Source organism: Oenanthe melanoleuca, chromosome 7, assembly GCF_029582105.1.
Source record: "Oenanthe melanoleuca isolate GR-GAL-2019-014 chromosome 7, OMel1.0, whole genome shotgun sequence".
NCBI lineage: Eukaryota > Metazoa > Chordata > Aves > Passeriformes > Muscicapidae > Oenanthe > Oenanthe melanoleuca.
The window spans coordinates 17,254,075-17,274,172 of NC_079341.1; the positions used below are offsets into that span (position 1 = coordinate 17,254,075).

The 20,098-nt window shown below is 36.3% G+C and overlaps 1 protein-coding gene across 6 annotated transcripts in view; it reads right to left on the reverse strand.

Annotated features, from left to right (window-relative positions):
• RAPGEF4 (Rap guanine nucleotide exchange factor 4) overlaps positions 1–20,098 on the reverse strand; it is a 139,902-nt gene that overhangs the window by 107,919 nt on the left and 11,885 nt on the right. For 5 of the 6 annotated variants that reach the window (XM_056496602.1, XM_056496606.1, XM_056496604.1 and 2 more), the window contains exon 4: positions 12,679–12,825. In XM_056496602.1, the coding sequence (XP_056352577.1) occupies positions 12,679–12,825 (147 nt within the window). Of the gene's footprint in view, positions 1–8,375; positions 8,464–12,678; positions 12,826–20,098 lie in introns of those variants that run through there. The other variant, XM_056496607.1, reaches the window with a different exon arrangement.

Here is a 20,098-nt window from a genome sequence, read left to right on the forward strand (position 1 = left end):
AGAGCATTCATTATTACTTTCATGATTTTGAAAGAAAGTTGTTTGTTCCTTCTGTATTCTTCAGCATTTCAGAATAATAATTTCCATTTATATATGGCAACAGCATTATCAGGTAATGATGATATGCATAGACTGAAGTAAGTGTTTCAGCAGTAAAAGTATACTTAAAAGGAAAAATAAACAAAAAGTTAATTGGTGAAGACATAAGAAATATGCTGATGCTTTGCTTTAGCTGGGGACAAGAACGAATAAACAGTCACAGTCAAGTATCCATCTGTTTCTAGAAACCTGATATTGTATTTGCATATACTACTACCACAGAGGATGAGCTTTGCCATTGTTCTATCCCAGGGGAGAAGGCAAATATAAAGCACCTCTCCATCTCCTTGCAGTAGCTACTTGCAATAGAATAGTTTCACAGATTGTTTTTTGTGAGTTGTTCATTCTCACATTAAAAAGCAGAAACTTCATACCAGTAGTATGAATTATTTTGTTAAATAAGAAGGGAAAACACAAATCATGGTGTGCTCCAGGATATCACAACCATTTATTACATTTTATTCAATACAAATTAACTCAATACTTATCCAAAGACTTTGTCCAGTTAATGGATACCAGGAAAGGAAATACACTTACCATTTTGAAATGATACTCGCATTAACAGTATGGATGCCCATGTAAAATCAATTTCTTAGAGAATTCTTGTGGTAGGAAAATATGTATTCCTACCATTGTGAAGGCTGGAAGCATTTGCAGTACTTCCACTGCCTCACCCCTTCCCATAATTTTAGTGTGTAAAGCTGACAATCCACTCAAGTATCAACACTTACGGGCTGACTGGCAGCATGTATCAGTCTCTGATGTCTAATACAAACTAATTAGAAAAATCCACAGAAAAATCCACTCTTGTTAAAATAAGAAGTTTGTCTCTTAGAATAAAACTACATCAAGTACTTTTTGTATATGAGGTCACATGCAGGTAACACTCTCTATAAGGCAACTCCATGTGGCAGATATATATAAATACATCAGAGAGAAACAAAAATGAAATTTTTGATGTGAATTTCTACTGCAATCTCAAAGCATATAATCTTTCAACCATACCACAGCAACAGCACAAGTAAATGTCCCAGCTGTTACATGCTCAGATTGAAGTGTAGCTCTTCCTTGAAAATGTATTATGTAAAATAGGTACAGTAATCAACTCTGCTGCTGCATCAGTGTATTCAGACATATCTATTTAATTGTCTACACTTTTACTACATTTCACTCCTTTAGCTCTGCAGAGCAAATGTGCTAAGAAATACTAAGTGACAGCATAGTTCTCACCACCTTCAACAGTGCAAGAATTATTTCCTTTCTTCTTCATGATTGCTGGTTATATAGTAAGATCTAAATGACAAGGAAAAACCTAAGGAGAAACACCCAATAAACCCTTAAGCAGAGATCAATAAAGCTTCCACTAAATACTAAAAGTAATAAAAGTGGCAAATGTAGAAAGAGAAACCATATTAATAAATCTGTGGAAGAGACAGATACCAGAAAACTGAGAAATGACAGCAGAAAGAAAAAAGGAATTTGAAAAATGCTTCATCCTTCCAGAGAGGATACAGGCTTGAAGGGTATTGGCAGAAAGGAAGAAAAGAGAAAATAAGTCTGTACTGAGCTTTTAATCTTTCCTTAATTGTACTGAGTCTCCAGCATTATCCCCAGAGAGAATTAAGCACAAAAGACTAAGTTACTCAAACAAGTTCCTTTATAACAAGTCCTTTCAGAACAGCATGACTTCTTTGAAGACTCAGTTTCTGAAAGATTAGGTCATACAAAAACCATATCATAATGCATATTTTTATTATGCTAAAACAAAATTGTCCCTGATTCCACTAAGCTGTGCTCAGGAATATGTGGATAGGGCTCTGTGGGAATTAATAGAATAGAGCTTGTTTTTCTATTTTGGTTAATACTTCAGGAAAATGGTTTGCACTTGTAGCCAGAAATGGTGTTTTTCAAAGGTCAAGAGAGTGATGGTACGCAAAATTAAATAGAAATTACTCAGAAAATGGTCAGAGGTTAAAATGTCAGCAAGTTGAACTATATCAGTAAGTACTAAGTGCAGGATAGTAAGGTTTCACATAAAATTCTTATTATTTAACACCCTCAACTATTATGTAAGCCTGGCTTAAAGCTATGTACAGCATGTAGAAAGAAAAAAGTATTTTATCAATGTAATTTGAAATTAACAGAAGTAAAGTTCATTCAGAACATATTTAGTGTGTATTGTGATTTTCAGCTTTCTTTCAACTTCTTCACTTGGGATTTAACTGAGGAAGTATTTCATGCAGAGTTGAGAGGAAATACACACTAATGGTCGTATCTAATCAGGCATGGGATAAAGGATAAAGAAACTGAGCCTTAAGCACTACACCAGACTGATGGTATGAATCACATATTCTGCTAAACCACTGATTTCAACAACAGCCTGTAACAGAAACACCAAATGAAAATGCAAATTTTGTGAACATCCAATTCATTACATAGTTCAAAAATACACGGAACATGTGCCTTAAAAGATATCACATCTTATGTGGTGCTCTTCAATATTTGTGGCATAAACAACTATTCACCAAAAGAAAAATATTCATAAGCAGACCTGCTTCCATAAATCTGCTTGAGATGTAAACATTTCTGAGGGCCAGCAGGCCCCTTCACACTCCAGATATCTAGGACTTCTGTAGCTCACTGAACTAATGGAATTTGAGCAATATCCACTAACCCTGAGAATTTTAACTGCTGGGGTTTTACTGCTTAGATTGAAATGAGGATTGATTCGAGAGTAAGCACATGGACTACTTGGGTTTTTTAAAAGTCTCTTTCTTTTCTTGATATCGGGGACTGGCCACAGTCAGCACAGATGACAGGCTGAGCCCTGTAATTCTTATTCTCTTACCACAGGAGAGATAATCCATATTTCAGTCTTAGTTTTCTGTATCTTCCTTTTTCAGTACACCCAGAGATGCCTAGAGTTCATAAGGCTTTGCTATGATTTCCCTCAGTACAAGTACTGGGCTGGCCATTGTGTTAACACCCCTGAACTACTTAGGCAGAAAACCATTTGAGTGATTCCAGCCTCTTGCTCTCACCTGGTATCAGCGGATAGACGCTGTTACAGAAGGGATAAGGCTAAGGAGAATTGAACCTTACCGCCATCACCCTGTGCTGCATATCATACAAGTAGAAAAAAGCAATTAGTAATTACCTGGGTTGAAATCTCACAATGCTCATTGATTTCATCATGGTAGTGTTTCACCATGGATGAAAAGCAGGGAGGAACCAGGCTATAGTTTCTAATAACCACTGAACACTGATTATGACCAGGAAAAAAATATCTATGAGAACTGTACTATTTAATGCAAGCAAAGAGCACTCTTCTTTTGAACCCATTTATTAATCCATATGTCTAATCAATTCATGTCTGAGGTTTAGCTTCTTTTACGTTGCTGAATGCCCATTCAAGGGAGTACTTACTAAGAATAGAAGAATTTACATTCCACTCAATAGGATCTGTATGTTTCACCACTCTTGCTACATGAAAGTGGACATTTAAAAAAATATTTTTACAAAATATTTTATTACTACACCAGACTGTGGGAATAAAAAGGAATAATACATACTACAACTCAACAGCCTTGCTTTCAGCTTGTGTTAATCTGTTTAAGATCATCCACTGCCACAAAACTCACTGTCAAAGATCTCTAGAATTTTTCAATGCTGGCTGGTTTCAGCTAATGGATTTTTAAAATGTCAATATTAAAACATATCCATTGATCCAAGAAATGGTATCAGATAATTTGCCTCACCTATTATATAGTATAAGCAGAAAGCACCCATTGAAATGCAGAACACAAGCACACACTCCCTATAGCAATGCCCTGGAGGAACACACCACTTGTATCAGTGCTGTAAAGCTAAAAATACAAGCTTCTAAGGGCTTACTATTTTTCTCAATAACCTGGAAACAGACAGAAATAATAGATAAAACTCTTGTGTAAGGAAGAAAGTACAACTCATCTGAAAAGAGACAAAGGACTGAGATGATAACACCAACCAGAAGATCAGAAAGGGTCCCCCTCTGAAATAATCCATTCAAATACAACCCCACAGCTAAGGATGGTCTGTGTTAAATCCAAAGTTGAGAAGTGTAAGCAAATACACAGCTGAGAAGTCCAAGCACCTACACAGCTGATCCCTTTGGTATCTACTTCTAGGCAGGAAAGGACACTGCCAACCACAAACAGCTAGAACCAAAGCTCCAGCCAATCTGACACAGAAATTTGACAAGGCAAATCTAAATATGCCTTACAGCATATACACACACAATACATACTGGATACATAGCAGATTATATACGCACACATATCTGAAAAAACGTCATTCTGTTAGGCTTTTATTTTCTCTCTGTGACAGAGGAGAACAAGACACATAGTTGATAGTAAAAAGCATGTCTGGGAAAAAAGCCAGAATTTATTTTATAAGCTTCAAATGTTATTATTTTTCTGAAAGACATTTTTGCTTAATAAAAATGAACTAATGAAAGACCAGAAGTTTGTTTCCTGAAGTAATATTCATAGCCTCCCAGTTGTGTTTTGCAATATATGTTTTTGTCATTTAGCACATCATGCTTAGAGACACTACATTTGATAATACAATCTGCTGAGGATGAAAAGCATTTTCTTTGCTAATAAAAAAGCTGGTTATAGAAAATGCAAGTTTGGCAGGAAAGCTTCCAAGAAAAATTGCAGCCTGAAAAACACCTGCAGACTTTAAGTGTATACATTTCAGTTTTTCCGATGGTCTTCTGTAATTTAAATATTTTAAGAATCAATCAAAGTACTTTATTTTCTGGGAAATCAGATGAATTCATATTTTTCAACTTCACCTCTAACCATGATAAAACATGAGAAAATCAATAAAGACATTACTTAATGGGGAGACTGACATGTTTTCTGGATGTTTTTTTAACCAAGAAACAACCTCAAATAAGTCATGCTTTCTGCAATATTATTCAAGACCTTTTGAAGTGCTAATGAGCATGTAAACATTCATATAGACTGTAAACAGGAATGACAATATATTTTTGCACAGTGTCTGGTATGACAGGATTCAATAGGGGGTTCAAGCAGAAGCCCATTACTACAGTGATACAGAATAGCACCTAAGAGAAATGACATGGTAGGATGGTTTAAGAGAAATCACATCTACACAGTCCTATTCACCTCCACGGTGATCAGTGAGTCACAAAATGTTGTCTTTGAAATAGATTCAGAATAAATCAGGAGACTGAGATGGAAATCAATTGTAGGGACGACATACAAGAACACATGCCAGGAAAGTTTGTTGCAGAGACATGAGAAAGGATCAAGGCCTTCCCAACCAGCCTGTAATTTTTCAGTATTTTCAGCTGCTTAAGAGGTGTCTGAAGCACCAGTGACTGTCACCTTAAACCGAGGATAACAACAAAGAAAGGGACATTCAGAGTTAAAACTAACTGGATCTTCTCCCAGAATTCTGCCTCATTGACAATATTGAATATCATAATAATGGCATACTAAATAACCTGAAACAGAGCAGTTACCAACTATGAATTTTTCAGTCACAATGCCATTATTTAGCAAAAGATTTATCACAGCAAGACTCTACCAAAATACTTGTACATTTTCATCAGTACATATCACACCAAGAGAAATAATGCATTACTGAAGTGAAAAATCTTGCTCCTAGAGAAGCTTTTCCACTGCCAATGGCCAGGAAGGTTACCATAGGAGACAGACTATCATAAACAGTGTTCACAAAATCTGCATCTATTCTTAAAATGTGAAATGATTAACACAACCAAATGAAAGCAGCAGTCATCATGGTGCTATACTGACAAACATGGCTGGTTCTGATGTTTGTTTGGCTACCGAGGGTTAAATGGTGTTTCATGCTCATTTAAATCTGCTCTACCAGACAGAGCATCACTCATTAAAATTAGAAGCGTCTGACAAAGCAAAACAAGATCGAAAAAGTAAAAGCATATTATGAAGATGATCAAAACCAATGTAACAGCAGTACTGAAGGCCAGAATCTGCCCCCATTTAGCTCCTCATATATTAAATCAGTTATGTTGTATTCACTTGAAATATGTTTAATTCATACCAGCAAAGCTGAAAGCACTATCTGGTACTTTTTCTTGGTAAAATAACAATTCTGAAATATTTCCCTGCTACTCACTTGCATGTTTTCCCAGTATTAACACAAGGTATGAACTATTTTCACAGCTTTGCTCACATCTAGCCAATTCTGTGTTTACTGTCATATTCTAAAACTGGGCACAGGGATTTTTTATATTCCTCCTCCTTCCATGTGCTCCTATAGGAAAAAAAAATCTTGCTTATCATCACTTCAATTCTCAGTGTCTCTCACACTAGCTCTGAGTCTTTGCATAAAAATTTGTGTTTGTTATCAGCTGAGATTCCCAGACAACATTGGGCAACAGATTCCACACACATGGGTCCTTCTGATTTTTAAGTTTTAGCTTTTATATTTTTCAGATCCAGAGTGCTTTAGTGTATAACTCTAAAACTCCACAGACTGCCAGCTACTGTTCTCTCATTCAGACAAAACAATTTCTCTCTAGGCCTGAAACTCAACGACACCTCACTTTCTCAGGGACCAAAAAATGTAACCAACAGTGAGGTAGGGGGCAAACTGGGGGAATGTGACTCCATTATCTGAAGCTGTAATTGGACAATTAACCTCTGATACGCAAATAGACCAAATTTGTATCTCTGAAAACCCCACCATGGCTGTCCATCTTGGGTGTAGTCTCTGCGAGGCTCCTGACTGCCCAAGGGGAACTCTTTGAAGGACTTTCAATAAATACCTACCTTTCTCCTTCAACTCTGTCTAGACTCTCTTCTAGGTAGCCTCTTCAGGCATCACCTCCATGTCCCTTTTCTGTGTTCTGTGTATCTGATAACATGGAATAATTCTTCCTTATTCTGACAAGATGGCTATTTGGGAGGTTGGTGAACACAGTTTTCCAGGTACAATGAAGATGCAGGCTACCACAATTTGATCACTTTTACATTTCTCAAATAAAATCCCATTAAAGAAACAAATCATCAAGGAATCATTTGAGCAGTCAATTGGAGAGAGTGACATGAAGCGGGTGAAGACAGCGAGTGTTCCATGACCACCTTTTTATACTTTTGTGGTCTCCAAGCACTTCACTATCTTAAATCACATGATCACCCATCCTGCAAAGCTAAATATTCTGTATTTTATTAACTACAGTTTTATACCTCTACTATGTTTGCCTATGGGAAATCAGTAAATCAGGGAAGAGGCTTCTGCAATTGATTACTGGGCAATAAACGGGCAGAGTGGTATACCATAAATCAGGGTGATAGTTCAGGGGCTGGACATTAATCTGATTTTTTTCTTTGATTCCCCCCTTCCAATATTATATTTCTCAGATCAAATTTAATCTCTCACTCAAATGAACTGGAAAGAATTTCTGGTATGGAATACTCATTGGTATAAAGGTATATTAGAAAGTACTGACATTTACGTGAGATTCCTAATACTCCTTAAACACGTTAAAGTGTTCAGGAGCCTACTAGAGAAAGAAGCGAGATCATTCTCATGTAACAGTGCAACATGTATTTTCCAACAGCCTAAGGCAAGGAAAAGGTTGCCTCTCTTAAATGCTGCCTACTGCATTACACTGCAAAACACCACATGAGATGCAGTAACATCCTTTGATAAAAAATGCACTTATCATATGACTAAATGGATAAAAAAATTAAATTATTCTATATTTATTTTCATTAATGCATTTTTATAGTGCCTTCATAATTCCTTCTGCTATAATCCCAGGACATAAAATGATATTATACTTTGATATGACAGGTGTGATTAGATATACCTTAAAGTGACAAACTGTTATTCCATACAAATATATGGAAAACTGTGGTCCCAATTCTGACGAGCCTCAGCCTTATTCAGAAACCCCACAGAACAGAGCTACAGCATCCCCTTTTCATACATGTTCTTCCTACACGGCATTCCAATGAAACGAGATTCTGACAGATCCGGTTTTAAATTAGCTCATTAAAACCTAGTACTCACAGTGCTCAGAAAACAGAGTGAGTAAGAAAAAGAGAGCTGCTTCTCCCAAAGTTATCATTACAGAGCAGTTCAGTCTGCTGAGGGCTACTGAATTAACAGCACATGGGCAAAAGCAGGAAGCAAGTTACACTACAGTTTATCAGTTTACAAGATATGTAAGTGCTGCTGAATAGGAGTTAAAAAAAACAAACATTCATTCTGACCTTACAGGGGCCAAGTCTCCCTCTCTCCAGTCACTGCATAACGAAGTAATAGCTGTTCTTCACTTACTCAAGAGTTTCTCAAGGCATGTTCCGTAACTTCTAACACAGTCTAATTTCACACAAAAGGAAATTGGTTATTTGTATGTTATCCAAGGAAGGCTGAGTAATGCACTGTGGTAGGAAAGACCTCTAAAAATAAGTCACCTCTCAGCAGATTCACACCCTTCCTGTCTGGGTCTGAATCAGTTTTCAACTGCATGAAAGGACAAAGCTTGAGGATGAACTATGGAGAGCTTCTGTAACAACTATACTGCTCAAATGCAATCATTTCCCTCCTACTCTGTTTAAAAGAATCCAGTTATTAGGGGTGGAGCAAGGTAGTGACCCAACAGGATGTGCATGACCAGAGCTCTTCATGTATAACCTTCTGCTTTCATGTTTATTTTTAGATGTATTTTCCTTTGTGATTTGAAGTAGTTTTGTTGGACAAATTAGCAAGCACCACAATCACTTACACATGCTAAGAAAGGAAAGCAAGCCCTCATCAACACACACAATACTTTTTCCTACAGATTCATAGAGTATCTTAGAAGTCTACAGTGTTGTAACAGTAATGAGGTTTTTTTTTTATGTTTGTTAGTGCTCTTCAGACACCAAAGCCAGGGACAATCGGTGCACAAAGGAGCAACCAGTGATTCCCATACCCTACCAGTTTCTCCATCAGGGAACAATCAGCTGTGTGAGAATTCAGTGTGAGATTTCATCATCTTTAATCCACTGTAACAGTGCTGATAGACAACGAGTCTCCAAGGATGAATAAGCAGAGAAGATCAACAGATGTTCCCCAACAGGATGCTACTTCAACAGACACAGTCATTAGAGGAAAGGCTGGCTCATTTTAACTGGTAATTGTTGTTATCAGGACAGTGTCATTTGTTTTGACCAGCATCCCCTGGCTGATAGAAATGAAGGTCACAGAAAATTTTTTTGTACTTAAAGGGCTGACTGAATATGGGGCTCTATATATAACAGAAGGCATCTTACAGTATTTTTCATAAAGAATATCCTATCTTTTCCTCAAAGAATATTAAAATTTATAAAATTGGCAGACTAATACTGACGAAAAAAGAAAGAAGTCAGTTTACTAGTAGTTATCTCTTTCTTTCAGATATAGGCCCAACTACAATAGCATCATAAAAATTAATACCTTTGCTGTAAATTGTGCATTAAATTCAGCAATAAAACATATCTTATTTGGGATTCATCCTAGCAATACAATTGCTTCTTAGAGCAATACAGCTAATACATGACAAGTTACTTTTCAATTTAAACAAAACTCAGAAAAGTCTGCAAATTCACAATAGGAAGTTTCAGAGATTATGAAAATACTTTCTAAACTTAGAAATATATAAAACAGATAATCTTTCTCTCAAAATCTAGTTTCAGAATATATACTAAAAGGTTCATAAGCAACATAATGGATATGTATTTTTCTTTCAAAGAACTGCATAGATTTGAGGTATAATAATAGTTGTTGCAAATATGAACTTCGTCAGTAGGTTTCAGTATTAACAACTTTTTAATGTTAAGAAGGATACTTCATAGCTTTTAGTCCTACCATTTCATATTAGTTGCACAGTAAATTAAAGTCAATACTGAATCAATTTCTGTTGGTTCATTTTCCAAGATTACATTCACAACCTAAAAATAAGAAAAAATATTTAAAATTGCAGTATTGGATTTTATTTCCTCTGTTGGCCAAAAAATCCTTACTTGGTTAACAGTTTTTATTTTTTCTTTCAAAACAAGGAAATAAGGTAAATTTCCCAAAAAATTAATTTCTTGGGGAAAAACAGACAAATCAAAAAATAACATATATTGTATTTTTGTACTTCTATTATTAATCATAAAAGTTCTACATACATAAAATCAGTAACCATTTTAAGAATACTAACCCTATAATTTATTTAGGTTGTTCTTATACTAGAGTACTACATTATTTTGGAATTAATCAACTTTTTTTTTTTTCCCCTGGATAAACTACTTCTTTCATTCATTAATTCTCATTAGGTGGAGAGTTGAAATTTGCCCACAGTAGATTTTAGCTTTTACAATATCTGGACTGTAATGAACTGACATTGTTGCCTTTCCCCATTTTTCAATGTATCATATGCATTAAATATCTGTGATCCACTTTTGACTTTGTGGGTTTTCATTAAACACAATTAAAATCTGAATGACACCTAACAATAACAGTTTCCTCATACGGACTTTGCCACAGCAAAGATATACGAACCTTAGGATAAGGCAGAAAGAACAATACAGCACCCAAAACATAAAAAGTCTTCCTTTAGAAAAGTATTTCCTTTTCTTCAGCAAACAACAATATTAATAACAACATACTACTGGTAGTATATTTTGGGGAAATTTTCTAATATAATTTTCCATCTGTTTTAAACATTCTCTGTTTATCGCATTACTAGCGTTTATGCAGACTCTGGGATTAGCAGGTTGCAAGGAAATAAATATTACCTTAAAAAAATGAATAACTTTATTATATCTGAGACCAACCAGCAAAGCTGTATTTCGTTGAATAATATTTCGCTCACTGAGAGCACAGGGATAGCCTCCTTGAAAGAAAGCACACCAAAATACATGAGTTCACTGTAAAATGGCACAAAAGGCAAAGAAGCACCACAATCTACACTGTGATCTATGACTGACACCTGCAGCATTTGTGACATGTTCTACTCCCCAATTTCAGAACAGCTGCAACACACAAGGTGTGGGATAAAGAACAACAATCTTTGAATGCTTAGCAGGAAATCCACAGGCATGGGAGAAATGATTGTGCTTATACCAATTAAAAGTGAATTCTTAAAAAAAAATGTTACCAGAGAAACCTAAAATTGGATTTATTCCCCCCATCATTATGTTGTAAAGCACTATCTACATCATCAGATTTCTGACTACTGCCAAGTGCTGCATATGTTAAAACAGATGAGACCACTGGCACATTTAATCTTTTCATGCCAAGGCCTAAAACTACAATGCAGCTGCTGTAGCAAAAAAAAAAAATAAATTGTGAACTGCAAAAAAATATTGCCTTGTCAAATTCTTCAAATTTGCTGCAAAACTTCAGTAGCATTCTAATTTATGTGTAGAACTTGCCAAGAACCAGTACAAATCCTGGCTATGAAATTCAAAGAAAGATATCTGATATTGTCAGGGCATTCAATGGCGAGCATGTTTCACTCACACAGTGGTCTTTCATGCCTTGGTCATGCTGCACCATTACCTATGCTCAAAGTAACACATCTGTAGGCAGGTGATAAAAGTGCTGTTTCCTTCATCAGTGTAGACAGTTGTGAATTTGACTTTTCCCTCTGATACTGACTTTAGAACTGCTTTAGGACAATTATTTGGAGTATAATACTGCTCTTTCTCAGGAAAAGAGAAAGCAAGAAAAAATCCATCTGTCCACAGTTAGAATCTGAACTAAAATGTTAGACCCAGCACCTATTTCTTAAATATAGTCAGTGTCCCTAGCCCTGCAACTTTAGGACCCTGTCACACCATCTGGCAGCTCTGCACAACACCTACACTTGTACAGTCACCATTTCAAACAAGCTGGCAGTACAAATTGGCAACAGTGTAGGCCAGGCCAACAGGATGCCTTCCTGCTCTCACAACACTTTTCAAACCAAGTGTAACGCTTGCAAAAATGCAAAGAGATTCAAGTTCAGTAACTTTCTGCAGCAACATGTTAATGAAGTCTTTTCTGACTGTATACTAAAGTATACACACTACAGAATGAAGAACCTAAGCAGTATGTTCTCCACAAAGGAAAGTTTTAAGGGAATTCACATGTAATCATTAAGTTAATTTTTAAGTGATCTTGATCCATCTGCAAATTCTAAACTTCTTACAGCTGGTGAAGAGATAGGAGTAAAGGAGAAGAATTAAAATTTCAGAATACAGTAAGAATAGACTCTTCTCACAAATGCTGGCAATAAAAACAAGTTTAAGGCTAAGAGAGCAACACCTGCAGTATACAAATAAATTCTACCAGAAATTTCCCCTAAGTTATTTCATTACAAGAGGCCCACAAGAAAGACAGGAGTATGTAATCATACATAATATGAGACACTAAAGAGAAGTAAAAACTTTCCTTTTTTTTCCAAATTAATCTTAAAAAATTCTACTTTGCTTATGGCATAAATTTCTTCATACTGTATTACAGATACTTTCAAGGTCAAGTCTTCTTTTTTTCTGCATTAACTGCAAACAAATCTGAACTTACCTCCCAAAGTGCTTTGAAGTCCTTCTGCTCAATTCGAAGGAGCTCACTATGTTCCCTGGTAACAATGGTAGCATGGCGAGGAGTGTTATCCAGAATGGACTCTCCAAAAGCAGTTCCTATTCCAAGAGTGCATATTGTCACAGCATCCTTTGATTCAAAAAGAAAAGGACACATTAAACATTTCAGAATGTTGTGAGAGTCTTTGTGTCGTATTTTCTAATAGCACTGCCTTGAGATTCTTCAGCAATCCGCTTAAAACGAAAATTAATTTAAGTGTCAACAACAAAAAAAATCAAAATGCTGGAAATAACATGGGAAGCTTTAATCTGGAAACAAGTGGGACTTCTGTTTTCTATAATCATCAGCTGAATGAGACATTTCTGAATGCAAAGCTGAGAACACAACAATCACTTTCACCTTTATAAAAAACTATGATCTCTGCTCATCAATCTCTAAACACTGCTATGATGATAAGATCTTTAGAAATCTCAGAGGTAATGAGAAGGTAACGAGAATCAGAAATGCAATCTTGGAATATAAACTTCTGTCCTACAGAAGGCTACCCTCATCAGAAAGAAAATTTGCCGCTTCTGTTTTCTGTTATGTAAACATAACTTTCAATTATAATATCCTCTTGTATTTATATTTCATTTCTCTATAGCACAAGCAATGCATTTTTATAGTTGAACCAACTCTTGGCCCTTCTGTTGAAAATGCCAGCAAATCTTTCAGTTGTTAATGGATGTTTGCCAATTAACTACTACACAAAAAAAAATTATTTTCACATAAATCAGTGATTTCAAGAAAACTAATAAAATTCAAACAATCTGGAAAAATTGCATCCATGTACAGAGCAAAAAGAAGGTCCCAAACAAGCAGCAAAGTCCACTGCAAAGGAGTCTATATGAGTACATGCCATTCTAAATAATATCCAAATGAATCTCCCTTGGCCAGGAACTCCTCTGTAGTAGTTCCAATAAAAATTATGAGCTACTGCAGAGAAAAAAGTAGTCATTAAACAACTTGCTGAATCAAGATCTTTAGATACATGTTCTATTTTCAGCTCACACGTTGCTTTGTTCCTCACCACAGGCTTGAAGCTGAACACTCACGTCTTTTTTTTGAGATGTGCCTTATATGACTGTCTGTTAAGTAATTAAAAAAATTAGTAACAGCATAAAATATTTAAAATCATACAAACTGTACTTATCAAAGGAAATCATATACATACACAGACAATTACACATAAACATATGCTAATTTTACTTGATACAACATGAGAAGTACAGTTTAATTCTAAAATGTAGGATTCATGCAACATCTACAAAAATCAAAGCAGAAACCTTGGCTATCCTTATGGCTGATAATCCAGGAGAGATGCATCAGCATGTTTTAGCATCATTTTCTGGTTTTAGAATTTCACTGCTTTCCTTTCATGCATCTAATATGTCATAATAGGCAAATGTTATTAAGATAAAGCTAGTAGCTATGTAATTTAAATACAAAGAGAAAAACCCATAACAGTACACTTCCCTGAACCATAGCAAACTGCTCTTACACAGATGTTACCATATAAAATTGTGTGTTCAGGAAAACAAAATCAATTACATCTCAGAGAAGATCTAGGAAAAATTTACCACCTGTCAGAAATAAATTTTCAAGGAAGAAAAGTAAGAAGAGATTTTCTTTAAAAGAAAGAATATTTGGGAATGAGCACCTAGGTACCTGAACAGAAGTCTCTACAAACAGGCTATAATACAGTTTATACAGTGAAATCTGCCCTCCCAAGCTTACATTTCAGAGCTGAAACACTCTTTGGATGCTACAATGCTCACAATGGCATTCAAAGGAGCTACAAAGAAAATGTGCCTACTGCTCATACAAAATTTGATCTCCAGATACCCAAAAACGTTATTCTCAATCCTATTCAGAAAGTTTAGATAAAAAAACTCTGTTCAGGACAGGACAGTCAAACAGCCTGGCATAAAAGAAACTTATCCTGTAGGTGGATCATAAACATTGTCTACAACTTCTGACTTCCTTCTTACTCCCCCCTGCTTCAAAAAATAAAACTAATTTTAAACATTTCACCTTCTCTGATTGTTTACAATCCTAAAGAATAATCTTTAATGACAGAACAGACATGAGAAGAAAAAAGGATCAGGGCTGGTTAAGAAATTACTTTATAAGATAACTTCTGATGAGGTAGCTGTTAAGCTTAAGAAATAAACTAACAATTTGAGATGTTAGGTCAAGAGGCTGGAATGGTCTTATCTACATTCATTAAAGGAAAGTCCAGGCTTCCATCAAGTTCTTTCAGATTTTTTCCCCATCCATCACAGTTCTCCACAGAGATGCAGTTTCAAAGCCAGCTGGGGTGCAGATCTATATGCCTTCTTTGAGGTTTCAGAGCCCTGTTTTCTTGCTACCTTTTGTTTATACATCTCCAGCCTCCTGGGGAATCAGGTGTGTTTCCTATTATGCCTGTTAACCTTACACTCAAGAATCTCCTGCTGTTCAGTGAAGACTTCAGGAGGATTGCTGGCTGCTCAAAACTCAGTTTGCTGTTCCCCTCTGCAATCCCAGAAGCAGCAGGGGGTTCTAGTGGCTGGTAACCAGCTAACATTCACACAGCTATTTAAAAGGCAGTAATAGAGACTTAGAAAAATGAGATTGCTTCCATTGCTATCTGTCCTCTGTACATACTATAAAACAGTAGGGTTCAAATCAGAGGGTGTTTGTGTATTCACTGACTCTTACTGCCACATGAGACACATGCAGGGAAAGCATTCTTAGACCTTTCCCTCATCCCCCCATCAATCGAAAACATTATTGAATTTGCAAAATCATTTTATGGAGAAACAAGGCTCTGCTTTATTCCCTTTCCCACCATCTTAAGGATCATCCCTAATCCTCCTCCTTGACTTGTGACCCCTTCTGTTTCTCAACCTGGCAAACAGAATTTTCCTGCTGTGTGTAAACAAAACCATGGTGTCAGAGAGAGAAATTAAGAAAACAGGGGAAATCATTACTAGTGCTAGGCTCAAAGGGATTGGGGATGTTTCTTTGAAATTTTAGTTTGTTCAACATTTTGAGTTTATGAAGGAGTTGATGTAGCTAGATTGTTTTTGATTTCATCATTTTCCTACTCCTTGCATCTTTATCTCACCTCTGCATCTGTGTCTCTCTAGGAGATCATACTATCTCTATGTTTTACTGGAGTTTTGCAAAAGCTGCCATTTTGAGAAGTTTGTTTATTATTACTTTGTCACAGTTCAGTTTGTCCTCAGCAGAAATTTCCTTTTATAACAGAGAAACCAAGGATATACATGAAAGTAAACTATGAAGCGATTTTTCTGTTCCATTACCTTGACTTGAGTGTTTCAGCCATACAGACAATAAATCCTTACCAGACTATTTCTAACAATAACACAGAAATACCTTCTGAACACACTAAAACTGCAGTTTGCAAACATGTTAGGCCACCCTCTTTACACAAGACAAGATTTTTGCTTAAAGGAGGCATTATGCTTCTACAAAAACTGTAAGCAGCTTCTCTTCTAGTACCTAATTAAAATATGCATGGTTCAGATTAATTGTACTGTAATACCACATTCACTATTTCCATACCTTTCTATCTGATCTTCTAAATCATATCTTCTAAATTCTACCTACAAAGTCTCGGATGTTTTCCTACATCACCTGGCAGAGAGAAGTGAAATGATTTTTCTATATTAACTTCCAATAAGCTAATTTCAAAGCCAAAATTAGCACTACCACAACACTGTGGAACTCAGCATGAACCAACAACTGCTTCTCAGCTTAGTTCACCCAATATCTGTGTTATAATGGGTACAGCAGTTCTCATGCTCAAACTAAATAATTTTAAACTAGCTTAGGTATATTTATAATACTAACTACAGTACTAACCTATATCACAACTTCACATAGGTTATTTCCATAATACATAATGGCATTTACATGCTGAAAGCAGTATTGAAAGAACTATCCTGTTTAAATCCCTTTCCTGGATGCCTCTTATCACATACCTCCTTTGTCCTCAGTTTCAAAGAGCTGTGAAATCCGTCCATTTCTTCACAGACATTCTTCTCAGCAACCCCACTAACTTACTTGGCTTTTTATCCCCAGTCCTCTGGATCTTCTTGCAGCTGACACTGCTGTACCATCCAAGCACTAAGGGCTCCTCCTTTAAACCTTTTCTAAAAAAGGCTAATTGTTTGTTAAGTTTGTTAAGCCCTATGTTCAGTTTGGTCTGTTTTTAAAAACTGACCTGCTTTAAAAACTCCACCATAATGTAGGCAAGATAAGCTGGCAATAGGCCCCAGCACACACTATGATTCAGCTGGCAAAATACAGCAAAACTGCAGATCAAATTGCTGTTTGGTTTTTGTCTTTCTTCTCTTCATTCCTTCATAGTTTACCAGAAAAATCTTCGGGGTAAAAGGCTCTCATCTAATTCAGAAAATCACAAAGTTGCAGAATCTGACAACACTGTAACACAGATGCTTTTGTTATAATGAATTTTTTCCCAGCTTTATTCTGAAACATTGCCAACAGTCATCCTTAGACTGTTCAGTTTCAAATTAGAGTTCAAAAATGAAACATACACGAGGCAGTCAGTAATGTTTTTAAGACAACACCAAACCAGGAATATCTCTAAGAGAAATTTCTATTACTAGATATCTTATCATTGGGTATGCAACAACGCCAAATAAAAATGAAATTCAGAACCTGATCATAACTGAGAGCCTAGACCTCTTTCTGATACATTCTACAGAGGCTGAATTTTCTGTTTATTTTGAAGGTAACAACAATGTTTCTCCATGGTTTTTAGGTACAGTATTTATCAGGGTATTTGTTACAAAAAAAGTTGAGGCAAGACCAAAACAGCTCATTACAGTTACCTCTGGAATTCACAGTGAGACGTTTTCACCTTAGAAAAAGTCTTCTTCGGTCACTTCTTGATTGCTGAATACCCAGAAAAATCCATAAATAGTTTGCACAGACAGCAGACTCCACTCAGGATGTACTGGATGAGTAATCCTGTCAAATCTCTGTAGCCATTCCAGTGGCAGATGAAATTACCAGCACAAGTTACCAGCTCGGTGGAACAAAACTAAGAGTAACAGCAAAATTTTCCCTGGCCGAACTCTTTAAAACAGGTGTGCATGGTAAACAGCTGAATATGATTTCCAGAGTATCCATTTCAGTACCGAACACTGACTACACTCGGGTTTGCTTTGTGTTCTAACACTGCCCTCTCGTGACAGAATACAGCCTTGCAAGCAGAAAGGATTTTTCCAAACCAGTATGAAAGAAAAGCTTTGAGATCCTAAATGTCTGTGTCTGCCTCTATTAAAGCCCTTAAAACAATAGATGTAATACTTCCTGTTATTACAATATCAAATTATAGCTAATAGCAATATTTCTATTTACATGAATTCTCAACTTGGTTCTATTACTAATATTTTCTCAGAGAAATCACAGGCATCTACATTAGTAAGCTGCTGTGCAGCGAGAATGTGTGTGAATTAATCCCTCACTAGCTACACTGAAGTCTTGATCCATTAGTACATTAACATTTAATTTCTAGTGCAAGACATGTTCCTACATGCCTCTGTAAGAACAAAGGCTATTAAGACATTTTTAGTAGGGACCAAATGCACAATAACTTACTGCAGTTCTAATGGGAGAAAGCTACCAATCACCAAAGGTGATTGCACAGAGAGGTAGCACAGGGTAGCTGTTGCACACTGCATTAATTCCTATGCTTGATGAAATTTAAGTTTCCTAAGTAGAAAGATAAACATCTAGCAAAAGTGGGACTCATATATTTTTAATCAAGAGAATTGATTTTCCAAATTTACATTAACACTGCAGGCATCATCATATAATCATAGGATAATTCAAGCTGCAAGAAAACTCAGGAGGTCATCTAATACAACCTCCTGCTTATCTGAAGTATTAAACAGCAGTGTCCCAATTAATTAGTCATGTTTAAAGACATTTTAACCAATAGAAATCTAAATACCAAGTTAGCTTCTCTCCTACTAGGAAAGATGGAATAATCCTGTACTTTTACATGAGTCTACAAACTTCTAAGCTCAGATAAATATGTGTTATATCTCCTGCTCTGCTCAAAGTGCATAAACGGCATTAGTGCCATTTATGGCATAACCATAACAGCAGAGCAATTAGTCATTATCACAACTTTGCAAAGGAACCCCTTGCTCCTGGGTGACGTGGTTGGAAAATGTGCTCCAAGCACTCTCACATCTAAAGCACTGGTCATCCATTCCCAGCTGGAAGCACAATGCTGTGTGTGCCGCAGCTGCCCCCACAGCAATACCCCACCGTATTGCCTCCATCATCTGGGCTTGTAGTGAGCACAGTAGGCAGGGAGTACTAGCAAGTACTTCAAGAATGACCAGTATCATGCTAACAAGAAAGTACAGACAAGAATGGAACGACATCCATGAGCTACAGGAAGGAGACCAAGAATGGATAACAAGGGACATGGTATAACACCAAGCTGGAGCAAAACCAGAGAAAAGATTGGACTCATATAGTATTTAGGAGTCCCTAAAAATCAAAATTATCCAGAAAGGAATGGTAAATGCATGGGCTGCCATCTTTTTGGCAGTGAGGCTGTATTCTGTGGCAACTAGGCAGTGGTAAGAATTCAGTTCGTTGCTCACGTGAGAAGGAAACGTGAGGTGAGAAATAACTGCAGAATATAATTTCTAGAACTAGAATTACATGAATTGTAGTTCAACAGCTTCCTACTGGCAGGAAAATGAAGTTAAGCTGAACAAGCAGAAAAAATATTTGCATTATATTCATTAAGAAACTGAAGTGTTCCATACTCCATCTAATGGAACAAATCAACACTCCAGAGAGATTCTTAATTTAACATCCAGATTGTGTAGATGTATTACTTTCTGAGTAAAGATCATTGATTTTTCACAACAGTGTAGTGCCATCTTTTGGCAAACACCAGAAAATCCTGATTGCTTTAGACCTGCACAGAAAAGGGTCTCATAAGGGCCCAGCACTGTTCCAAATTGTGACAATACCATTGACAGCCAGGGCACGCCAAGAATAGCTCAAATTAAGTTAATTATACTCTCAATCAATCTCTACTTAGTACAGTGAAGAGGTTGCTAAAAATAATATGAAAGAAGTTCCTTTTGCATCTACTGCTCTATTGCAGGAAGTAAAAAGACCCAGTACTCACACACTGCCTTCACTTGCATTCTGACCCAATTTCAACGGCAATGCAATGCACAACAAAGTGAAAAAAATCCAATTTTTGCTATGAGCAAAAAACTTTCCTCAATCAGCCAAACTCTGGGCAAAGAATATACCACTAGCATCCCCTACACATGCTATATTCAGT